This window comes from Bos javanicus, chromosome 1 (assembly GCF_032452875.1).
Source record: "Bos javanicus breed banteng chromosome 1, ARS-OSU_banteng_1.0, whole genome shotgun sequence".
In the NCBI taxonomy this organism is placed as follows: Eukaryota; Metazoa; Chordata; class Mammalia; order Artiodactyla; family Bovidae; genus Bos; species Bos javanicus.
Genome location: NC_083868.1, coordinates 44,930,417 through 44,954,552, shown reverse-complemented (window position 1 = coordinate 44,954,552; position 24,136 = coordinate 44,930,417). Strand labels below are relative to the sequence as shown.

The 24,136-nt window shown below is 44.9% G+C and overlaps 1 protein-coding gene across 1 annotated transcript; it reads right to left on the bottom strand.

Moving 5' to 3' along the window:
• Nucleotides 1–213: 213 nt before the first annotated feature.
• On the bottom strand, nucleotides 214–23,138 carry NIT2 (nitrilase family member 2). The gene is made up of 10 exons (XM_061381304.1): nucleotides 23,030–23,138; nucleotides 17,989–18,107; nucleotides 16,353–16,473; nucleotides 14,844–14,932; nucleotides 10,366–10,459; nucleotides 9,781–9,855; nucleotides 8,634–8,712; nucleotides 6,867–6,965; nucleotides 3,961–4,016; nucleotides 214–3,620 (listed from the first exon to the last, which is right to left on the bottom strand). The coding sequence occupies exons 1-10, from the start codon at nucleotides 23,055–23,057 to the stop codon at nucleotides 3,529–3,531; spliced, it is 852 nt and encodes a 283-aa protein (XP_061237288.1). The 5' UTR covers nucleotides 23,058–23,138; the 3' UTR covers nucleotides 214–3,528.
• Between the last annotated feature and the right edge of the window lie 998 nt (nucleotides 23,139–24,136).

Below are 24,136 nucleotides of genomic sequence, written 5' to 3'. Positions count from 1 at the left end.
GGAATCAGGCTCTCTGACTTCAGGCTACACTACAGAGCTACATTAAGCAAAACAGCATGTTACTGACAAAACACAGAAATATAGATCAATGGAACAGGACAGAAAGCCCAGAAATAAACCCATGCACTTAGTCAATAATCTATGACAAAGGAGGCAGAGGAGAAAAGATAGTCTCTTCAGTAAGTGGTGCTGGGAAAACTGGACAGCCACATATAAAGGAGTGAAATTAGGACATCATAAGGACATTTATTTTGTATACTGTATTTGCAGACATGATCATCTATGTGAAAAATCATATAGAATACAAACATAAAATGCTGCTAGAATGAGTTTAGCAAAGTTTCAGGATAAAAGAGCACATATAAAAATAAATTCTATTTTATATACTAGCAATGAAAAAACAAGAAATAAGTTTACAAAACAATAGTGCAGCATTATAAAACTTGTAGGCTTTAGGGATAGAATGGACATTAGGACATCAGGACATTCTCTTAACATCATAAACAAAAATAAACTCAAAATGGATTGAAGACCTAAATGTAAGACCAGATACTATAAAACTCTTAAAACAGGCACAATACTCTGACATAAATCACTGCAATATTTTCACCTCCTGATGCTGCTGCTGCTAAGTCGCTTTAGTCGTGTCCGACTCTGTGCGACCCCATAGATGACAGCCCACCAGGCTCCCCCGTCCCTGGGATTCTCCAGGCAAGAACACTGGAGTGGGTTACCATTTCCTTCTCCAGTGCATGAAAGTGAAAAGTGAAAGTGAAGTCGCTCAGTCGTGTCCGACTCTTTGCGACCTCATGGACTGCAGCCCACCAGACTCCTCTGTCCATGGGATTTTCCAGGCAAGAGTACTGGAGTGGGGTGCCATTGCCTTCACCTCCTAGAGTAATGAAAATAAAAACAAAAATAAACAAATGGGACCTAAATTAAACTTAAAAGCTTTTGTACAGCAAAGGAAACCAAGAACAAAACAAAGAGACAACTCACAAAATGGGAGAAAATACTTGTAAACAATGTGACCAACAAGAGATTAAACTCCAAAATAAGGACCTAATACAACTCAGTATCAAAAAACAAACAACTCAAACCACCCAATTTTAAAAAACGAGAAGACCTGAATAGACATTTTCCCAAAGACATACAGATAGCCAAAAGGCACATGAAAAGATCTTCAACATTGCTAATAGAAAAATGCAAATCAGAACCAGTCAGAAGGGCCATCAAAAAGGCTACAGATAATAAAAGCTGGAGAGGGTGCAGAGAAAGGGGAACCTCCTACACTGTTAGTGGAAATGTAAATTGGTGGAGCCACTAGGGAGAACTGTATGGATGGTTCTTTAAAAAACTACATTTGTAATTTACCATATGATTCAAGAGTCCCTTGGACTGCAAGGAGATCAAACCAGTCAATTCTAAAGGAAATCAATCTTGAATATTCATTGGAGGGACTGATGCTGAGGCTGAAACTCCAGTACTTTTGTCAACTGATGCGAAGAGCCGACTCATTGGAAAAGACCCTGATGCCAGGAAACACTGAAGGCAGGAGGAGAAGGGGACGACAGAGGACAAGATGGTTGGATGGCATCACCAACTCCATGGACATGAGTTTGAGCAAGCTCCAGATGGTGAAGGACAGGGAAGCCTGGCATACTGCAGTCCATGGGGTCCCAAAGAGTCGGACACGACTGAACAATATGATCTTACAATTCCACTCTTGGGCATATACCCAGACAAAACTAGAATTCAAAAAAATACATGCACCCTATTATAACACTACTTACAACAGCCAAGACATGGCAGCAACCTAAATGTCCATGAACAGATAAATGGATAAAGACGTGGTACCTATATACAATGGAATATTACTCAGCCATAAAGAAGGATGAAATAAAGCCATCTGCAGTAACATGGATGGACCTAGAGATTATCATACAATGGAAGTCAAAGACAAATGTCACATGGTATCAGTTATATGTGGAATCTAAAAAAAAGATACAAATGAACTTATTTACAAAACAGACAAAAAACTACAGTATGATTCCACTTGTAGATAATTTTTCACTAGTCTGTAGTGACAAAGCTGATCAGTAATCACCTGGGGATAAGAGGAACAGCCAGAGAGATTATAAAATAGTACAAGGAAGCTTTTAGGGGTGGTGGGTATATTCATTATCTTGACTAATGTAGTTTCATGGACATATACATGTCAGATTTTTCCAAATTGTACACTTATTTTTAAATAGTCATTTGACTTTTTCACTATTGAACCCTTCTCAGTATATACTGCTGGTTTTTCAAAGGTTAAATTGCACTCGATAATGTCAAGTTATTCGTTATTCTTACAGCTAAAGGGATGTGTATTCATGTATTCTTTTGTTTTAAAACCTTACTTTCCAATATGGCAAATATCTCTATACATGTAAACAGCAGTGTGCTAGAGAAGACTTACACCAGCTCACAAGAGCTAATTAGACTTCCAGCGCTGTTTCAAAGTGTTAGATTGATAGCTTGAATTTGGCAGTAAGTACACCTTGGAAATTGGGAAATGCTTCCACAAAATCAACTTTCTCAGACTGCTGGTTGTTAAACATCTACCAACCCATCACCAGCTATAACATACATAAAGAAAAGCTCAATGGAATTCTTCAATTTTAATTGTGTAAAAGGATTCTAAAAACCACTAAGCTAAAAACTTGACTTTATCAAGCTAAAAGTGTTCCTAGCTGCTAAGTCACTTCAGTCGTGTCCGACTGTGCGAACCCATAGACGGCAGCCTACCAGGCTCCCCCATCCCTGGGATTCTCCAGGCAAGAACACTGGAGTGGGTTGCCATTTGACTTTCAGACACTCACCCATATTAAGAGAATCTTTTGCAGCTCACACTTCAGTTGCCTTGACCAAATTATGCCACTGCCAGGGGGCTCATGTTTGAAACATTTCCCTTAAAACTGGGGAGGGGTCTTAAATCCTTAGCTCCTCCCTGAATTTGAAGAGCCCTAAGGGTGCCAGGGAGGGCAGAGCTGCCATCTTCTCTAGCAAACACCAAGGATCCATCCCACAGATACTCACAGACCAAAAAGTGACATTAAGATAACGGCTCAAAGACCACTCACATACCAAAATGTGACATTAAGATGCTGCTCAAAGACCAAGGTTTCTGCATAATGTATTCCAACTCCAGCAATCAAGTAAGAGGTTCACCACACAAATATACAGGTGGATCAACCATCAAGAATACCAGGATCTGATATTTTAATAACTGCTTGAGACAACTTGAATATGGAAGATTTAGAGCCACACCCGCCCTCCTCCTGTTCTTCAGTGCCAGCCCTTTTTGACCATTTTATATGGTGTGGAGAATACCAGCATCAGCCCCATCATCCCAACAGAGCTTCCCTTTTCAGGAAGGGAAAAGACTGAAATTATTTAAAAAAAAAAAATTCCATTAAAGAATTCATAAGATTGTTGATTATCCTGTAGAAACATATCTTCCTGTTTCATGACATGTCGGAAACATCAGGATTTTTTGGCTTCCACTGCATAGAGGTCTGATCGCTTCTGGCTAAAAATGGGGATTTGCTGGCGAATTTCAGCCAACTTCTTCAGGTCTGCAAAAACAGAAAAGTATACTATTAGTAGATGTGATTCCTTACTTGCCAACAGGAACTTCTTCCCCAAACAGCAGAGAAACAACCAGAGCCCCAGCCAGTAATTTACTCATGGGCCTTGTCTGGAGGCACATTCAGCTTGGCACTGCCCCTGGTGTCATTTCAAACCAAACCAAGAAAACTCAGGCTGAGACAGAGCCCAGGGCTTAGCCAGAGAACCAAGGATAAATGAGGAGGGCGGGGCATAAAGGAGTCCCTCCCGGTGTTCTACAGCTGTAGAATCTGGCCTCAGGGCACTTAGGGACACCAGACACCTAAACTGGGCCAGAGTGAATCTTACCTATATCTGCATACACGATCGTCTCTTCAGTGCCAGCTTTGGCAAGGACCTCCCCCCTGAAAAACATGTGGGGAGAATGAGTCAATTCCCTGATGCTTGGTGTTATTTACTATCTCTGTTCTTCCGCCCTATCTCACAGGCCAAATGGGAAGGAATCTGTTTTTAAAACAAGAAAATACGGGTATAAATTCCTATGATGCTTTTGAACTACGGTGTTGGAGAAGACTCTTGAGAGTCCCTTGGACTGCAAGGAGATCCAACCGGTCCATTCTAAAGGAGATCAGTCCTGGGTGTTTATTGGAAGGAATGATGCTAAAGCTGAAACTCCAATACTTTGGCTACCTCATGCAAAAAGCTGACTCATTGGAAAAGACCCTGATGCTGGGAAAGATTGAAGGCAGGAGGAGAAGGGGATGACAGAGGATGAGATGGTTGGATGGCATCACTGACTTGATGGACCTGAGTTTGAGTAAACTCTGGGAGTTGGTGATGAACAGGGAGGCCTGGCATGCTGCAATCCATTGGGGTAGCAGAGTCAGACACAACTGATCAACTGTACTGAACTGAACCACTTAAGTAGCTGTGTGGTCTTCTGGCAAGCCATGTCGAATCTCTACTTCCTAATCTATAAAGTGGAAATATGAGCTCTGTGAGGACATAGTGAGAAAATACCTTTTATTTTTTTTTTTTTGAAATCTTGAAGGAAGGTACCTGTTGTATTTGATGTTCCTTGCTCTGATAAGATATAAAACTGCTGCAAACAATGCTTCTTCAGAACAATTCCTCATAGCTATCTGAGAAGCTGTCTCTTAGGCTACAGTCCTCAGTTTGGCTTGAATAAAACTTTCCTATTCCTACTATAGATTATTTATTACTTCCACCCTGTCGTGAGTACATTCAAGAGCCCTTTCCAAGGGCAGTCTAGCTCTGTTTCTTCACACCTCCCAAGGCTGCTACATAACCCTGGAGATGGAGAGGGAAGGCTTGGGTCTGCCTGGATCTCTGGCCTCAAGTCTGTGATCCTTGGATCCCTGTGTTAATGGCTTTTGGGTTTGGAGGGAGAGATTTCAACCTTTGAGGCCTGAGTAGAAGTGGTAGAACCATGCCCCAGCAGGAACCCCACACTGGAAACAAAAACACTCCACAAAATCTGAGGAAAAGCTGACTTGGAAAACTATTTCCAGTGCTGAGTCTCTTGGCCCAAAACAGGCCTTCAAAAACATAGCTGTGGGACTTCCCTGATGGTCCACTGGTTAAGAAACTGCCTGCCAATGTGGGGAATGTGGGTTCAATCCCTGGTCCAGGAAGATCCCCACTGCTGCAGGGCAACTAAGCCCAGGTGCCACAATTACTAAGCCTGTGCTCCACAACACGAGAGCAGCCCCCACCTGCCGCAACCAGAGAAAGCCTGCGTGCAGCAACGAAGACCCAGCACAGCCAAAAATTAATCATTAATTTAAAAAAACCTTATCTGTGAAATTTTTCCAAAGCACAAAACAAAATGATCCAATACAACAAACAATCTGATATAATAATTGGTTCCATCTAGGGCCACAGATTTTTGGCACAGTAAGCTACAGGCATCATCATTAATGCTGTTTAACTGAATCCTTTTCTAGTCTCTTCTATTTTTCCCCCATTTGCCCCGGCATGCAAAGATCTCTATGTTAACCCTAGGCACCTATCACAATGACAAAAAAGCCACACAGCTCCCAACCAAATGGGGGAAATTCTGCAAAGGAAGAAATACAGGCAAATCTTAGGTAACCAACTGTGTCAAAAGCAGCCAGCCTGATGAGTAAGAGTTCACCAGGAGAACCAGCTGGGTGAGCAGAGCTGCCCACAAGGTCAGTAAGCTGATCACTAATGTCTACAGAGGAACCCAAGTCAAGTTTGAGAAAATTTTGAAGCCAACTCGATCCTTCCAGCCTTCCAATGCACCCCAGATCCTGATGTACAGGAGGCTCACTGAGAATCTCCCACTGGCCATATCTCCCAAGGCCTTCTCCACCACACACGTTCATCTGTGAGTCCTACAAAGTCAGAAGAGAGGAACTCTGGGAATCCCACAGTGACATGTAAGCCTTTGCAGCCTTGTTACTGATATGTTTATCCTGAAATTTTAGAAACACATATGTGTGTGTGTGTGTCATAATCATACAGACATACTGAGAAGTAGTATGGAATAAATCTAAGTTCTGAATTCAAAAGTCTTGGATCCAAACACCAATTCTGGCCACTTCATCCTGTGAACTTCAAGTCTACCATCTATTAACTGGGTTAAATAAAGATAAGTCCTTGAGAGCTCAAATTGAGACAATGTGTGTGAAAGTACCATGTGAACTGTACAAATGCCGGTCAGACGTGTCTATTACCATCCGGCTGTGTATGTATCTGGGCAGACCTCCGTGCTGGTTTCCCTAAGTAATAGAACGCTTTACCCTCTCACAGAGGACAAGTTCACAGTTCCTCTTAATTCAACCCATCCTCCACTCTCCTCTAAGTGTTATGCAGGGAGCAAAATCCTTACCCTCAACTCATTCCAGCCGTAGGTCCAGTGACCCAGTCTAAATTTTAACCCAAAGCCAAGAGTTTGGGAGCCTCTTTTACTAAAAAACCACCCACCTGTGACTTCTGCCTCGTTTCCAAGTTTGGTTGACAATGAACGTCACTCAGAAACTCAGAACAAGGCTGAGGCCAATCACTCAGTCAGGAGAGCTGAGCCATTTCTCTTTCGCATGGCTTTCAAGTGGAAGCTCCTCCCACAGAGAGCGCCAGTGACCTGGCAGGCCTGAGGGGAGACGGCAGCGGAGGGAGGCGCAGGACCACCCGGGAATCAGACAACCCACCTGCCCAAGCACCACCTCTCTCAGCTCTGTGAGCCTGTCCCTGCAGAGCCAACTCACCAAGGATTCACAACAGTGCTGTGTCCCCAGGCAACATAGGAGGCCTTTTCATCCCGGGCGGGAGATGCTGTGGCCACGTACACCTGATTATCAACAGCCCTGTAGTCAATGGAGAGAAAAGAGGTAAGTCATACAGTACAGATCTGAGACGTTTTTACCCTAAGTGTCCAGACCCTTCTTTCAAAAACTAGGACAGGACAGGCTAGCTCGGACATGGAAGAAACATTCAAAGCCACAGAACCCTTTCTTCAAAAAAGACCTTGCTGCACAAGCTAGTTCTCCACTGGGGCAATTTTGCCCAGCAGGGGACTTCTGCCAGTGTCTGGAGACATTTCTGACCAAGGGATGGCTACTGACATCGAGGAGTAGAAGTCAGGGGTGCTGCAAACATCCTGCAACACAGAGGACGGTGCCCACAACAAAGAGCCATTTCCTCCAAAGTGTCAATAGCACCACAGTGAGAAACGCTGGCCTGAGCCAACCTGTAACAGGTAAAGAGCAGAGCTTCTCTGGTTCATGCAACCCAGGTGACCAGAGAGAATGGACTGGCCTCGCTGGAACAACACCCCGGGCAGGGCTACAGGGCCCTTCCATGCCAATGGGGCAGTCCCATCACCTCAAATTAGGCAAGATCTAGGAACCGGATGGTACCACGGCTACACCAAGCCACCTGACCCACAGCCCTCTGGGCTCAAACAACAGATTCGTGCCAGGTCATCCCAGGCTCTCTCCAGCTTTTCCTGCTTTCAACAAAGCAGCATTTATTAATACTCATGGGATCACATACCCCTACCACCTTCCATCATGCAACCAGCCAAACACTCCTACATCCCCTTCCAATAAAAATCACTGTCATCTCCAGATGTGAGCACAGTGGCCATCCCTGGGCAGAGAGAGGAGAGTACTGACTGAGAAGGAGAAAAGGGGAGCATTCCAAGGGGCTAGAAATGTTCTAGATTTGATCCTGATCAGAGGTGAATCCATATGTAAAAATTCACTGATCTGTAAACTTAAAACTAGTACACTTTTCTGTAAGTATATAATACCGCAATTAAAAAAAATCTTTTCATGAACAACCCATCATTTCTGAGCAGCATTTCATGGTTTGCAGAGCACTTCACAGTCATATTCCTGTTCCCACCTCTGCTATTTGCCCTTCACCACTCCTCGGGCGACTAAGGAAACAGTAACTGTCCCATGCGCAGCGCTCAGAACTTAGACGTTAGAAGAACAAGAACTTATCACAAGTGTCTTGGCAGAGTACCAAGACTAGCAGGAAACTCTGGAGGATGGAGGAGGGTAAGCACCCATCTACACAGCACAAGGACTGCTGAGTGTGACCACAAGTCTCTCCGGGCTGTCAGACTAAAGAACCCTTGCCTTTGCCTTGGCTCCAGCCATGTACACTCCATGGGTCTCCAATTCTCTGTAAAACCTTCTGGCAACTCTATCAGAGACAGAAATTCTTATCTGAACACAGGAAAATCAAATCACTGCCCACCTGATGGGTGAATGCTCGAGCATTCCAGTGAATGCTCCTGGAAATGCAGACATCAGTCCTCAAAATCCACAAGGCTGGTGCTGTGGCTTCTGAGGAGCCCACAGCAGAAGCCCTCCTTTCGGACTGGAAGACAAAGAGTCACCTTTGGGAACTGCCTCTGGGTGCCAGGGCAGCCTGAGTCAGAGGCAGCATTCCATACGGGGAAGGCTGATGCTTCCACCAAACTGCAAACGTTTTCGCAGAGAAACACGGAGATGCTTTCTTACCGGCCTCGCTGAAGCAACTCCCAGTGGGCTGGCCCGGTGGTCAGATTAAAAGCTCCAGGATATACCAATAGCTGGCAGCCTTGGGGCAAGAAAAGCCAAAGAAGAGGGATGCAGGTGGACACCCAACCACATTAGCCCTCCCTCTGCTCCTTACCTAGTGGGGACCAAACTCAAACTCCCCCAACGTGAATAGATTCATCAGTGTTACAGATGGCTGTGAATTCCTCTAGAGACACACACACAACACACACACACAAGTACAGTGATCCTGACAACCACTTTTCAAGCAAAGGTGACTTTGCTTGAAAAACGTGGAGAATCTGTCATTCAGACTTCTCTCAGCACCATGTGGACAGCTCCCAGGGTCAAGGACCATGTTTTGTGATGTTCATCAACTGAAATGAGGAGAAGACTAATTGCTCTACTTCTTCCAGCTAAGACTCAACTGAAACAGCCAACCTGGAGCCCTTGCGCCTCCACCTTTTGCTGAGCAGGGTGTCAAACCGTCTGCACCCAGTTCACTTTATAGTGACAGACAAACTAGAGTCAGAGTACCTCTGGCAGTCTAGTAAGGATGCTAGCATTGTTGAGTATCATAAGAGGACCTTCGTAAGTTCTCTGTCTGTAATCCTCACACCTTTCCTATGAGAAAACTGAGACCCACAGTTCTCCAGAGATTAATTTACCCAAAGCACTGTGCCAATTAAGGGGCAGAGCTGGAACCAGAACCCAGGGCTTCTCATCTGACTTGTGCTTCTCGGTCGGCAGGATGGTCCTCTGGACCACAGTGGCGCTGACTGCCTTTTTGCTGTTCCCAACATCTAGGGCTAGTGAGTGGTGCAAGCCACGTGCAGGCAGACCTACTACTGGGGCCCCAGTGCCTCTCCAAACACAGCGGCCGGAAGGGCTCCAACAGCAGAGCAGACGTTTAGTTTAGGAATGTGGCTCCTGCCTTAGCTGTGTGGTGTGTTAAACTACAACCTCCAGAAAACCACACTGCTCATTCCCAGAAGTAGTCTGAGAACTCACACAGACGCGGAGCTTAAGACCTCCTCCAGGTTTTCTGACCAATGATCCCCTCCACCCACAAAGCCCAGAGCCAATCAATCTCCGAGCATCTACATGACCTAACCCAAGGCGGCCTCACCTCTCTGTGCATAGATTTGCGCCAGCTCTGCGAAGCGGATGTCATAGCAGATACCCAGGCCCACCCTGCAGTAAGCTGTTCTCCAAACAGAAAATGTACAAAGTTAATCTCCTGAAGCAGGTGCGGCCAGGGAAAGTCTCCAAGATCCAATGGTCACAGGACACTGACGGGAGTACATTCACGCAGGGCCCGTGGACAGAGAACATGTAAGTTTGCTCCTGCGTGGATTCTGCCTCGTGAGAACATCATTTACATCAGTAGAGCAGAAATGAGAAATTCACTCTAATTATTAATAAATGTTTCTTATCTAAGTGGGAGGTGTTCAGTCATGGCCTAATAGGTACAGGCTGGAAGCTATCACACTAATAAAGGCTGTGACCACTGGAAAAGCACAATCATGTCAAACCCTTAGTTCTCCATTAAATCCCCCACTTTCTAGATCTCTGACCGTTCTCCACCCTTCTCCCCCTGGCCTTCCAGACAGGTTTTGTAAAGAAGTTGGAAAGCAACATCATGAAAAACAAAGGACTACCTGATCCTCCTCTACTGGTACTGCTAGAAGAGGTGAATTTATCTGGTACGTACGAGTATCAAACGAGGAGAAACTATCACCAGGACTCAATGTTTCAGATTCTTGAAATGTGATTTTCCCAGGAACATCAATGTCAAACAGATGGAGCTGCATCACAAAGAAAGGATTTGGTTACCTCCTTTCCAGCAGGGCTCATGGCAGTAATAACACACACCTTTCCATGGCCAGCCAAGGGGGTGTTCTAAGATCACTTGTACAAAGGGCAGCGCCAACCTGCCCACAACCCACCCCACAAGCTGCTGACATCCTATGAAAATGACTTCTAACACAGGGAACTGGAGAAATGCTGCTATAGTTTGTACGATCCTTCTTCCCTTGGTGGTGTGCAGATCAACGTCTAGATTTCTTATGGAAAGTAATTTATATGCCGCTTTTTTTACTCAATATAAATGCTAAATGAAGACTTCTCAGAATCAGAATCAAACTGACACATTGGCAAGGAGAGGTAGAAAGTGGGCGAGTGATCAAAAATAGGTAGTTCTCCAAACCCAATGCAGCAATATGTTAAAAAGTAACTTCCAAATTGGATTTATTCAAAGAAAACAAATGTGACTGAACATTTGAAAAACCAAAGTGACTTACCACATGAACATAATAAGGGAGAAAAGTCACATGATCATCCTAAGAGGTGTATAATGAGCATTTGGTAAATTTCTACATCCATTCTTATTTAAGCCTGGCACACTGCAGTCTATGGGGTCAGAGAGTTGGACACGACTGAGTCACTGAACAACATTCTAATTTAAAAAATAAAAGAGAAAAACTCTTCTAGGATGGGAACCCCTTTAATAAAGAGAATCTGCAAAAAAAAAAAAAAAAAAATCTAAAGAAACCTATTTAAAGGTGAAACATTAAAACCCTTCTCCTGTTGAGATCAGAAACAAGGTAAGTATACCTGCTATTCAACACTGTACCAGAGGTCCTAACCAAAGCAATAAGGCGAAGGAAAAGAATACAAAGGGTAAAGATTAGAAAGAAAAAATTAAAAGCCATTATTCTCAGATAATTGTGTACCTAAGGAATGTCAAAGGACATACACAGGTGAATTATTAGAATGAATGAGTTTAAGCAAAGGTATTATATACAAGGTCAATATTTTTAAAATGTGCTGTACATCTATGTACTAGCAAGAATCAGAAAATGAAAGGACATAAGAAATACCATTTAGGAATAAATCTAGTAAATGATATAAGACTATATCCAAAAAACTATCTAAAAAACTTTGAGAGAAATTAAAGAAAGCCTAAGAAAATGCAAAGAGAAATATATTCATGAACTGGAAAACTCAATTGTCATAGCCCAGTGCTGGGTCTGTTTCCAGTCACGGCAGAGTGGCTCCTAAAGGACCAGCTTTCTCACAGGTAACCCTGAGCTCTGGACAAAACAAAACAAAAAATACAACTACTTAAAAGCACTTGACAATAATCAAAATCAGGCAAAAATTAGAGAGAAGTCAACTTCCAGAAGACAGGACCTAGTGCTGGGTGTTTCCCACTTGTTTACAACTTTCATTTGGAAGCAAGGCCCAGCTGTGGCTGCGAGTGGTGGTCACAACTACCCACCAACACACCAGCCAAGGAATCAAAGGACAGAGCTTCACAGCAGCTGGAAAGTGAGGGGGAACACTGAAAAGGAGAAAGCAGAAGAAGAGCCCTAAATTTTACATATAAAACCTGTCCAAATCCCTGACTAAGCAATGCACTAAAGATGTGTGGGGCAGACTCTGAGCAGCCCAGCTAAAGCTCAACTTTGCAACAGGCAGAGCAGCTGCGGTTGCCACCCACCTCACCAAGGAAGAGTCTGGTCTGTGAGTATGCCCCAACTACCTACCTGCTCAAATAAAACACTCAACACTTTTCGGGCGAACGCAACAGAAGTTAGAGTCTCAACAACATATAATCCAATATACAATCCAAAAAACTGGACACACAAAGGTATGTGTGTCCCAAACTCTTGGAGAAAAAGCAGCAATGGAGCAGACCCAGGAAGACCCAGATGTGATCACTACCAAAGACAATAAAGCAGCTACTGAAACTAACCTCAGGAAAGTAAAGAAATAGATGCTCTTAACAAATAAACAAAGAGGAAACACAGTAGAGAATAAAAGCTGTAAAAAGAGAATGAAATAAAAATTTGAGAAATGAAAAATCCAACATCTGAAATTTTTAAAAATTCCACTGGATTACAGGAGAAGGGAGATTACAGAAGCCTCAGTGAACATAAAAAATCAATGGAAAACATGCAATCTGAAAAAGACAAAATTTTTGTTTGAAAAATAAAAATAAAAAAACACAGCCTTGGTGACCGAGTTTGGTGAACAGTATCCAAATTGGAGCCCCATAAGAAGAGAATGGGACAGAAAAATATTTAATATTTCTTGAATATTTCATTCTAACAATCTCTGCCTTTTAACTAGAGTGGTCACTCTATATTTAATGCTCCCAAGTTTCCCAAATACAGCGAGAAACTAAATTTACAGATTAAAGAAACACAAAGCAGGACAAATACAAAAAAAAAAAAAAACCTCGTATGAGGAATATAAGAGTCAAAATTCTGAGAACCAAAGATTATGAAAAAACCTTGAAGGCAGGGAGAGAAAAACATGAATTACATGCAGGAGAACAATACAAATTACCACTTACTTCATGAGTGTGTGCATGCTTGGTTGCTTCAGTCATATCTGACTCTTTGTAGCCCCATGGACTGCAGCCCACCAGGCTCCTCTGTCCATGGGATTCTCTAGGCAAGAGTACTGGAGTCGGTCACCATGCCCTCCTCTGGGGGATCTTCCCAACCCAGGGATCAAACCAACGTCTCCTGCACTGGCAAGCGGATTCTTTTAACCAGGGGTTAGTAGGGAACCCCTACTAACTTTGTATCAGGGGGAAAAAAAGAGGCTAGAAGATAAGTGAATAATGAATAATGTCTCTCAAACATCTGAGGAAAAAAAGAAAAGTGTCAACCCAGAATTCTATTCCACCAAAAACATCTTTTAAGAATGAAGGCAGAGACTCCCTGCCGGTCCAGTGACTAAGACTGCCCCTTCCACTGCAGGGGGCAGGGGTTCGACCCCTGGTCAGGGAGCTAAAACCCCACATGCCTTTTGGCCAAAAGACCAAAACATAAGCAACAGAAGCTATACTGCAACAAATTCAAAAAGATTTTAAAAAACAGTCCACATCAAAAATATCTTTTAAAAAATGGCAAAGTAAAGATATATTCATAAATAAAGCTAAGAGAATTCATATCTAGCAGATGCTCACTTCAAAATGCTAAAGGAGGTCTTTTTGTTTGATGGTAAACATACCAGACAGAACTAAGGTCTTCAGGAAGAAAAGAAAATAACCAGAAATGGTAAACGGTGAGGTAAACATGAAATATTTCTCTTAATTTCTTTAAAATACAAGTGACTACTGAAATTAAAAATTAGTATTTTGTGGTATTTATAATGTATATAGATGCAATATGCATGACAACCACAGCATAAAGAATGGACCAATACAACTGCAAGGTTCTTAAATTTCACATGAAGAAACAGATTATTAACTAAGAAGCCTATGACAAGATAAAGTGTGTATACTGTAATTCTTAGGGCAACAACTTAGGGAAAAAAAAGCAAACTACTACTCAACTCAAAAGAATGCAGGCAAGAGGAACAAAGGGAAACAGTAATTCAATGTCTACGTGCTTAAAATCCAATCATAGCAATAATTACATTAAATATAGAGTCACCACTCCAGTGAAAAGGCAAAGATTGTCAGAATGAAAAAAAGCAAGACCCAACTACATGCTGTCTGCAAAAGAGGCATTTATATATAAAGAGACATACAGACTGAAAATAAAAGATTAGAAAAAGATGTACCAAACAGTAATTAGAAGGCGGCTACAGTGGCTTTACTAATATCAGAGATAAACGTCAAGACAATCAGTATACCAGAAAAAAAGGACATATCATAATGAGAAAAGGATCAATTTACCAAGACTTAACAATCCTAAGTGTATATGCATGCATTACCACTGCAAAGATATCAACTCTCCCCAAAGTGATCACTATATGTTTGAAGTGAAGTGAAGTCACTCAGTGGTGTCCAACTCTTTGCGACCCCATGCACTATAGCATACTATGCTCCTCTGTCCATGAGATTTTCCAGGCAAGAGTACTGGAGTGGGTTGCCATTTCATTCTCCAGAGGATCTTCCTAACCCAGGGATCGAACCCAGGTCTCCCACACTGTAGGCAGACACTTACCATCTGAGCCACCAGGGATACCATCCTAATCCAAATTCTTGTAGGTTTTTCCTTGACCAAAATTGATAGGCTGAGTCTACAATTTATATCAGCAGGCCAATAGCCAGGTATAACCACCTGTGCCAACTAATCCAATGCCTGGTGTGTATACCACAGGATGGGTACTGGGAACTTCAGAGCGAATTCTCAAGAGGCAGTGAGAATTGCCACATTCTCTACTGACCTTTCTGTGCTTTACCAGTAAAGTTCCATCAGGCCCAAACACGGCGCAGGTGTTATATAATTTCCCAGCATCCTTTTCAGGAATGGACCCTTTTGTTGAGAAAGAAACACAGAAAGAGACACAGAGAGACACAGAAAACATTCTGAATGAAGCATTCTTTTATAACAGGACAAAGGCTTGTTACAGTTTACCATCTTCTCGGGTCCAACAGTAAAGTTTACTGTCTCCTAAGGGTTATTTAATCATGATTCTTTTCTTCTTGAATACGATTTTTCAGAGACCAATTTCAGAGTGTGGGTGAAATGCAATTAAGTCAGAGGCCAAAGAAAGGTTTCAAAACTAATCAAACTATTTTTCAATTCAGCTTTGCTCTTGAGCAACATTTAACCTGAAGCATTAGTGCAACATAGGGAATTCACAGTTGCGCAACTTAAATCCGCCAGGTCCTGCAACATAACTGTATCCAAAAAGGCCTTGAGGTGGGAAGGTATGCCAGTCTTTGCATCACTAAATATGGTGCCTGTAGTTCTATCTCTGCTCTGTCCTCTTTTCTCCACCCCTTATTTATTTCTAATTCTCACTGTATCAGAATACAGAAATAATTTTATTGCATTAAAGAGTTTTACTGTATTTTTATGTAAACAAATAAAACATTTTTATTTAAACAAGCCACATAAATAAAGCTACTTTTAAAAAATTATAGTTGATTTATAATATTACACTAGTTTCAGACATGCAACATGATTCAATCTTTTTTTAGGTTGCACTCAATTTAAGATTATTACAAAACAATGGTTTTATTTCTCTGTGCTGCACAATATATCCTTGTTACTTATTTATTTTATACATAGTTGTTTCGATCTTGTCCCATCCCTAACTCCCCCTCCCCTCGTCCCTCTCCCCACAGTAGCCACGAGTTTGTTCTGTGAGTCTGTTTCTCTTTTATTACATACATTCGTTTGTTTTCTTGTTTTAGATCCTACACGTAAATGACAGCATAAAGAATTTGTCTTTCTCTGACTTACTTCACTAAGCCTAAAACTCTAAGCTACCTTTGATGTCAGCGGTCTCTTTCTGGGGGAAATAAAAAGAAAGTCTTAACACTGTATTAAAGACTTTCAGATATAGTTTCTCCTTCCACATTTCCACCTGCCCTTGTACCCCCAGAGAAAATTTTCAGCAATTTGGTGTGTGTCCTTGTACAATATTCACTATGCCTTAACATATAAATACATATAAAAATATACATATAAAATATATAAACATATAAAAATACACAGTCTTTTATGTGGATCATTAATCTATAGGGAAGGACCTGTTCATTTCATACCAAACTTGCTCTTTTTCCACCAAACAAAGTGTGTCTTGAAGATCCTTCCACAATCCTGCATAGACAGATCTACCTCATTGTTTTCTATAGCTAATTTGTATTCCATGGTTCAAATGTAACAATAGTTTCTCAGATGTTTTTAATGTTTAGGCCATTATACCTTGCGGGTAGGAAGTTACCTCCAATGACATACATGCTGCACTCCTTTGCCACTTCAGAAAGCTTCTGTGTGGAGTCACCAGGAATTTTCTCTGCATAATCAGGGAAATATTTTGTGCCATATGGAGAATTAAAGCATTCCTACAATAATGTTGGAAGAGAAAAAAGATGGGGGGGGGAACCCGACTTATTTTAAAGTTCTGCTGTAAAAAGACATAGTTCTCAAAGAGGTAAAAAAATACAACTGATAAGAAAAACACAGACATCTTAGGTTTAAGAGCCTGTGGCCACAGACAGGATTCGGCCCCAGGCTCAGATGGGGCTGGAGTCAGTGTGCTCAACCGGATGCTGGTCACCTTGGCAAAAAGCTGCACTTGTCTCTCCCTGAGTCCACAGAACCACGCCTCCACAGCGTCGGGCACCCGGGACCCACTACCACTGGGCTTGCTCACAGGATTGGGGGTGTTAAGATGAATCCAGACTCTCAAAACTATATTATTAGCTATGTAAAGCAATAAAGCCTATGTTTTTCAAAAATACAGAAGCCGTGAAACCCACCGAGGTTAAGACATTTCCTCACGTATACGGGATACACGAGGGATGTTTCTAAGCTCCCTTCCAGTGCCACCATTCTGATCCTGCAAACTCTCTCACTCCCCTGAATGTGTCTCAACAGCTCTGTGATAAAAGAAAACTCATGCATTTCACCTCCAGTTCATTCATTTACATTCACTGAGACTGCTTGTCTGTGCTAGGAAACTCAAGATCGAGGATCACCAACTTGTAGAAGATACTTTAGCAGGGGACACATGCAGAATTCAAGTGCTTTCGCTCCTGGCTTTTAGGCTCTGACCCCCAGCAGCCTAAACCGACAAGAGGCCATGACTGGATACAAGGAGAGATGAGTCCCATGACTGGAGTGACATTAAGATCTCAAGTGCCCCTGCTGAAGACTCCTACTCACTGGCCTCCCTGGTAAATGGCCCAGAGCCTAGAATATCAATACAAGCTAGCCCTGAAGAGTCTCCAGGGCTTGCTGAGGGCTGCCCCCACCCCACCGCGAGGTCGGGGATGGTCAGGAATAGTTCCACCACTCACCCCTGCAGGCCTCTGCCAGCAGAAGGGGCCGATAGGTGCATCTTCTGACCAATGTGGGACTGTCCGTGGGGCTGACCCTGTACTTGTTGACAAACAAATGTGGCCCCATCTTCAGCTGATTCTGTCTTAAACAGGTCACCTAGCACACTGATGCAGCATCCTTTGGCTCACTACATACTACAGGCTTCCTAAGTGTTTAACAATTTTCAACAATGTTTTTAAAATGTCGGAAGCTCAGCGCTAAAATCAATGTTCTGGTCTCGTGAAGACTAGACTATGCAAGCAGAGAAGGTAAGTGCCTGAGGCACTGAGTATTTTGGATTTAGGTAAGTCCCTCTGACTCCTGGGCTTCTGAACTGAGCAGGTGAACTAAAGTTAAAGACCTGTCACCAAGCTGGCATGTCCTATCACAAAGATCCTTGCTAGGTCATCTTCCATACAGATGAGGAACCATCCTGGGGTCCAAAGGGACCCTGCTGGCCCCTAAGACCCAGAATGAGCAGACACCACACTACCGGGACAACAGTGCTCAGAAAGGGGTGGCCACCCCAGACTTACTGGCAGGGAGACTATCTGGGCTCCTTGCTTCGATGCCTCCCGGATGAGGCCACAGGCTCGAGTGAGGTTCTCTGACTTGATGGAAGAAACCTGAAGCTGGATGAGGGCCAAGCGGAAAGCTGAGGAGGAAGATAAAAGAGAGGAGCGGTCAGAAGATCTGACTGCTGACTCAGATAGAGCAGCTGTTTTTAATGGAGGGTAAGTCGGACCCCCAAGACACGTGGCAGCGTCTAGAGACACTACTAATGGTCACGACTGCTGGTGTGCTACTGGCATTTAGTGGGCAGAGGTCAGGGACACTGCCAAACATGCCACAAGGCATACGACAGTCCCTGATGACAAAGAATTATCCACCCTGGGTTGGAAAGATTCCTTGGAGGAGGGCAGGGCATCTCACTCCAGTATTCTTGCCTGGAGAATCCCATGAACAGAGGAGCCTGGCAGGCTACGGTCCATAGGGTTGCAAGGAGTCAGACACAACTTACTGACTAAAACAACAGCAGCAAATGTCAACAATGCTGGGGTTGAACAACCTTGAGACAGAGCCATAGTGTGAGCAAAGCCTGCTCCAGGCACAAGAATCTGAAGTGAAGCCAGCAGGGCCAGCCTCTCCCTTAGGAGAGAGGAGACTGGGCTTGACTAGGGAACTATCTCTTATCATGCGACCTCAGGCCCCAGTCCATTCTCAGCCAGGTGCTGAGCACCTTCCAGCACAGCAGGTGAAGTCTCTCTGGCAGTCCCCGCCCCACCGTGAGCCAGAAGGAAGCAGACACACCTAGCTCAGCTTCCCCATCGCCAGCTGGGACACAGTGCACTGGTCCAGCCACTGGGGGACGGGGAGGCTGGCAGCCGATGGGCTGCACATGTGCCACAGAGAGGAACCCTGGGAGGACCTGCACTCACCCCACAAATCTCCCAGTGCCCAGAGGAGCACACCATTAAGTAGCAAATGAAACATACCACGAGAGACTGAAACACTGTGGAAGGAAAACCAAACAGCACTTCTTCCTGCTGTCTGAACAAGGGGCCCCACATTTTCATTGGAGACTGAGTCCCACAAATCACACAACCAGCCCCGCCAAGCAAACCTGCTGTCAGCCTTGGGGCAAGAAGGTCACCGGTTCCTCCAGGCTTCTTTCTTTCTTGAGGTTGTCACCACATCCGACACTTGCTTTTCCTGTAGAGCTCTCTTAGCCCTTGCCATAATCATCTTTACTGGTTAATAGTCCTCTAGATAAATTTTTTCCTGTTCAACTGACTAGTGTGGTTTCCAAGTCCCGCCTGGACACTTACTGACACAGTTTCTGCTTGTGGTCTTGATAGAAGGCTACATTAAAGGTTCCCAACCATGTCATAACCCACAAAGCTCTGCAAAACTTCTGAAATTATCTGGAAGTTAATTGGCCTGGCCTTGCTTCCCTACCCCAACTCTGCTGTAGAGTCTAAAATTCCACCCTTAGTGACTTCTCTCTCTGGGTGTTTCTCCTGCACCTGTAAAAACGTCCCCAGAGAAGCAACATTGACAGACCCTGGCCTTTGATGAAGACCTGTTTGGCTCGGGGTTAATCCTAAAAATAGGAAAACTAGATGTACATTCCTTCTTGTTGTTGTTGTCATTCAGTCGCTCAGTCTTGTCCAACTCTTTGCAAACCCATGCACTGCAGCACGCCAGGCTTCTCTGTCCATCACCAACTCCCAGAGCTTGCTCAAACTCATGTCCATTGAGTCAGTGATGCCACCCAGCCATCTCATCCTCTGTCGTCCCCTTCTCCTCCTGCCTTCAATCTTTTCCAGCACCAGGGTCTTTTCCAGTGAGTCAGCTCTTCACATCAGGTGGCCAAAGTATTAGAGCTTCAGCCTCAGCATCAGTCCTTCCAATGAATATTCAGGATTGATTTCCTTTAGGATGGACTGGTTTGATCTCCTTGTAGTCCACAGGACTCTCAAGAGTCTTCTTCAAAACCACAGTTCACAAGCATCAATTCTTAGGCACTCAGCCTTCTTTATGGTCCAACTATCAAATCCATGCATAACTACTGGAAAAACCATAACTCTGACTATTTGGATGTTTGTTGGCAAAGTAATGTCTCTGTTTTTTAACATGCTAAGTTTGTCATACCTTTTTTTCCAAGGAGCAAGTGTCTTTTAATTTCATGGCTGCAGTCACCATCTGTGGTGCTTTTGCAGCCCAAGAAAATAAAGTCTGTCACTGTTTCCATTGTTTCCCCATTTATTTGCCATGAACTGATGGGGCTGGATGCCATGATCATAGTTTTTTGAATGCTGAGTTTTAAATCAATTTTTTCACTCTCCTCTTTCACCTTCATCAACAGGCTCTTTAGTTTCTCTTCGCTTTCTGCCATAAGGGTGTTATCATCTGCATATCTGAGGTTATTGATACTTCTCCCAGCAATCTTGATTCCAACTTTTGCTTCATCCAGCCCAGCATTTTGCATGAGGTACTCTGCATAGAAGTTAAATAAGCAGGGTGACAATATACAGCCTTGATGTCCATTCCTTGGTTTCTCCTAAATACAATGAGAAGAACTAAACTGAACCTGGAATGCAGCTTGTCAAATAGTTTTAAAGAATGGATGAAAACAAAAGCTGGGATGATTACTTTGGGGCAAACAGCCTGAGCTGTCACCAGAACATCACAGAACATCCCATCAAGTCTCCACTGTAACGGAGAGGTGGGGCTTTGTCTCCGCTTCTGAGGGAGGGTAAGCTGAGATCCCCCACGGCTCTCTGATGGCTTCCTCTCCCCGCTCCCACCCGGGAAGGAAGCTGTCCAGGACCAGGGTGGGGACTGGCTGACATCGTGCAAAACACCCACTCCATAGAGGGGCCGAGGCAGGACAGTTCCACGGCTGGGGAGTTCCTTGAGGCAGAGGATGAGATACAAGTCACTTCATCTCAACTGCAAATGAACACACTTCTCATTTTCAGGTCCCTAGTGGTAGTTAGTCACTCAGTAGTGCCCATCTCTTTGCGACACCCACAGACTATAGCCCGCCAGGGTCCTCTGTCCGTGGGATTTTCCAGGCAACAATACTGGAGTGGGTTGCCATTTCCTTCTCCAGAGGATCTTCCCACCCAGGGACTGAACCCAAGTTTCCTGCATTACAAGCAGATACTCTACCATCTGAGCTACAGGGAAGTCATCAGGCCCCTGGCTATACTATACTAATCCTTGATTGTTAGATTACAATGAATAGTTCATGTCCCTGGCTATACTAATATTCACTGTAATCTAACAATCAAGGACTCACCAAGGGGAAGGATAAATATCTTAAGCGAAGAGACCAACAGGGAAACAGCATAGGGAACGTGCAGGTCTTTTACACATATAAGCATCTGTGGGTTATCGTTAGCAGTATTTTGTAGATGAATAAATAAGAGGCTTGCAGACGGAAAGGTGCAAGAAACCAGTCCAAAAAGTAACTGGCACAGCCACAATCAAGCCAAAATCTGGACTGCAGACAAGAGGGGCACCATGTTTGTTTCTGGGTGGGTGGGGGAAGTCAGGTAACTTGAAAACACTCCTCAACGGAGTCAGATCAACGCTGCCCTCAACCCTACCAAGAACCACACCTCTTAAGTTCATTAGTCTCTTCTGAAAGATACAGTCACACTCAGAAGGAGGTGTGTAAAAGGACTTCTATACTCCAATCCTGGAGGTTCACTCAGGCACCAGCTTGCACTGCACTCCAGGATGTTGAAATGAAAAACAGAGAGCACTTCCACAAACACTATCACCTTGAGAGAGCCTCACAAGACCTCAGTAGGAACAGTTTATGTTCATTTTAAAGAAGGGAAACTGAGGTCCAAAGCGATCAAATGACCTGTTGACATGGGCTGTGCCAACCCTGTAATAATCCAGGTCTCCAGACTTTTTAAGCCCAGAGCACTCTACTGCCTCGTGTAAAAGAATCAGGCACAGACTTGGGAACACGGCCAGAACCTCATCCCTGGGGCTGATCCTGAGTGGGGATGTGGAAGCAGCACGTGACACATGCGTGCTCAGCTGTGTCCGACCCTATGGACCCCAGGGACTGTAGCCCACAAGGCTCCTCTGTCCCTGGGATTTCCCAGGCAAGAATACTGAAGTGAGTTGCCATTTCCTTCTCCAGGGGATGTTTTCCACCCAGGGATCAAACCTGCTTCTCCTACATAGGCAGGTGGATTCTTTTACCACTGAGCCACCTGGGAAGCCCCCAAGAAACATGTTAATACCTAACCTGAAAGTTCAAGGTCCAGGTGCAGAAACAAACTGCCCGTTTTTGTTGTTGTTCAAGAGAAGGCCGCATTTCCCAGTGGGTGTGAGGGGGGCGCACTGTGGAGCAAATTAACGAGTTCACTTACCACACAAGCCCCAGTCAAAGCAAACACGTGCTTCATTTTCACCTGACAGGGCTCAAACCACAAATAATCAGGGTTGGTACCTTTGCAAAACCCAAGTTCAAACCAATCTAAAACTAGCAGCAACCTCCAAGAATCCCACGGGACAGACTCTCCCACTTGAGGTATCATAAATACTGAAAGCTTTAGTGAAAATGCACAGTCTTCGGGTAGTGGAGCGGGGGTGGCGGTAGGGAATAGGAAAGACCACCAGGGAGGGTGCGGAATTTGCATTTGCAATAAGCACCCTTCCCGCGCCGATGAATCTAGAGCGAAGCGGACCGGCCCGGAATGCTCGTGGAATCTGCCTCACGTATTACAAGAGCCCGCGGGGCGGGGAGCAAGGAGCCGGCGCTTCCGGCGCGCTGACCCGGTGCTCCCGCGACCCCGCTGGCCCGTTCGGAAGCCCAGAGTCCCCGGCGTGCGCCGCGCTGCGCTCCGCGGCCTTCTCCTCCCCGCCCCGCCCGCGCCCACCGCCCTCGCCGCTTGGGCCCACAGCCCCACGACCACCGGAGCAGAGAAGGCCAAGGGCGCGGCGGGGACAGGAGATGGAGAGAGAGGCTGAACGGGCGAGACGCTCCGCTGGCGTCGCACCCGAAGCCTCCACTCCGGCCCGAACTTGGGCCGCGGCGCTACTTACTGGCCATGGCTCTGCCGGGAAGCACCATAGGTACTGTTGGCGGAGCCCAGGTCTCTGGGCAAAGGCGGCGGCGCCGCGAGGGGCGGGGCAAAGCGGCGCGTCCGGGGGCGGGGCATCATCGCCCGATGCTCCGCCTCTCGCCCCGCCCCGCCCCTGGGCCTCTTGGCAGGGCTCAAAGGTTGTCTTCTTTCTGCTGCTGCTAAGTCGCTTCAGTCGTGTCCGACTCTGTGCGACCCCATAGACGACCTCCTACCAGGCTCCCCCGTCCCTGGGATTCTCCAGGCAAGAACACTGGAGTGGGTTGCCATTTCCTTCTCCAATACGTGAAAGTGAAGTCGCTTAGTCGTGTCCGACTCTTAGCGACCTCGTGGACTGCAGCCTACCAAGCTCCTCCATCCATGGTATTTTCCAGGCGAGTACTGGAGTGGGGTGCCATTGCCTTCTCCATGTCCTCTTTCAAGCGCGCCTCAAATACCTGTTAATCTCTTGCTGTTTCAGTAACATCCTTGTAGTCAGATACCGAAAGGCAAGGGACAACCTAAATCGGGGTGGTGTGCTAGTAATTATTTAACAACCTGTGTCTCCAAGTCTAAACAAAAGGATTGAACCTCTTGCTAGTTGAATCACCTCTGTGGCCAGGAGAGATACCTTACCTTATACTGATTGTTGTTCGGTCGCTCAGTCGTTCGTAGCCGATTCTGTGACCCCATGGACTGCAGCAGGCCAAGTTCCACTGTCCCCGTCTCTCCTGGAGTTTGTTCAAATTCATGTCTAATGAGTTGGTGATGCTATCTAACCAGATTGCCTTGGGGGATTTGAACAAGTCCCCAAAAGGAGTATAGAATTATCTTGGTTGATTTGGAGTACTTGGTTGGAGTACAAGGCTACTATGAGATCCTGCTGCTGCTAAGTCACTTCAGTCGTGTCCGACTCTGTGCGACCCCATAGACAGCAGCCCACTAGGCTCCGCCGTCCCTGGTATTCTCCAGGCAAGAACATTGGAGTAGGTTGCCATTTCCTTCTCCAATGCATGAAAGTGAAAAGTGAAAGTGAAGTCTCTCAGTTGTGTCCTACTCTTCGGGACTCCATGGACTGCAGCCTACCAGG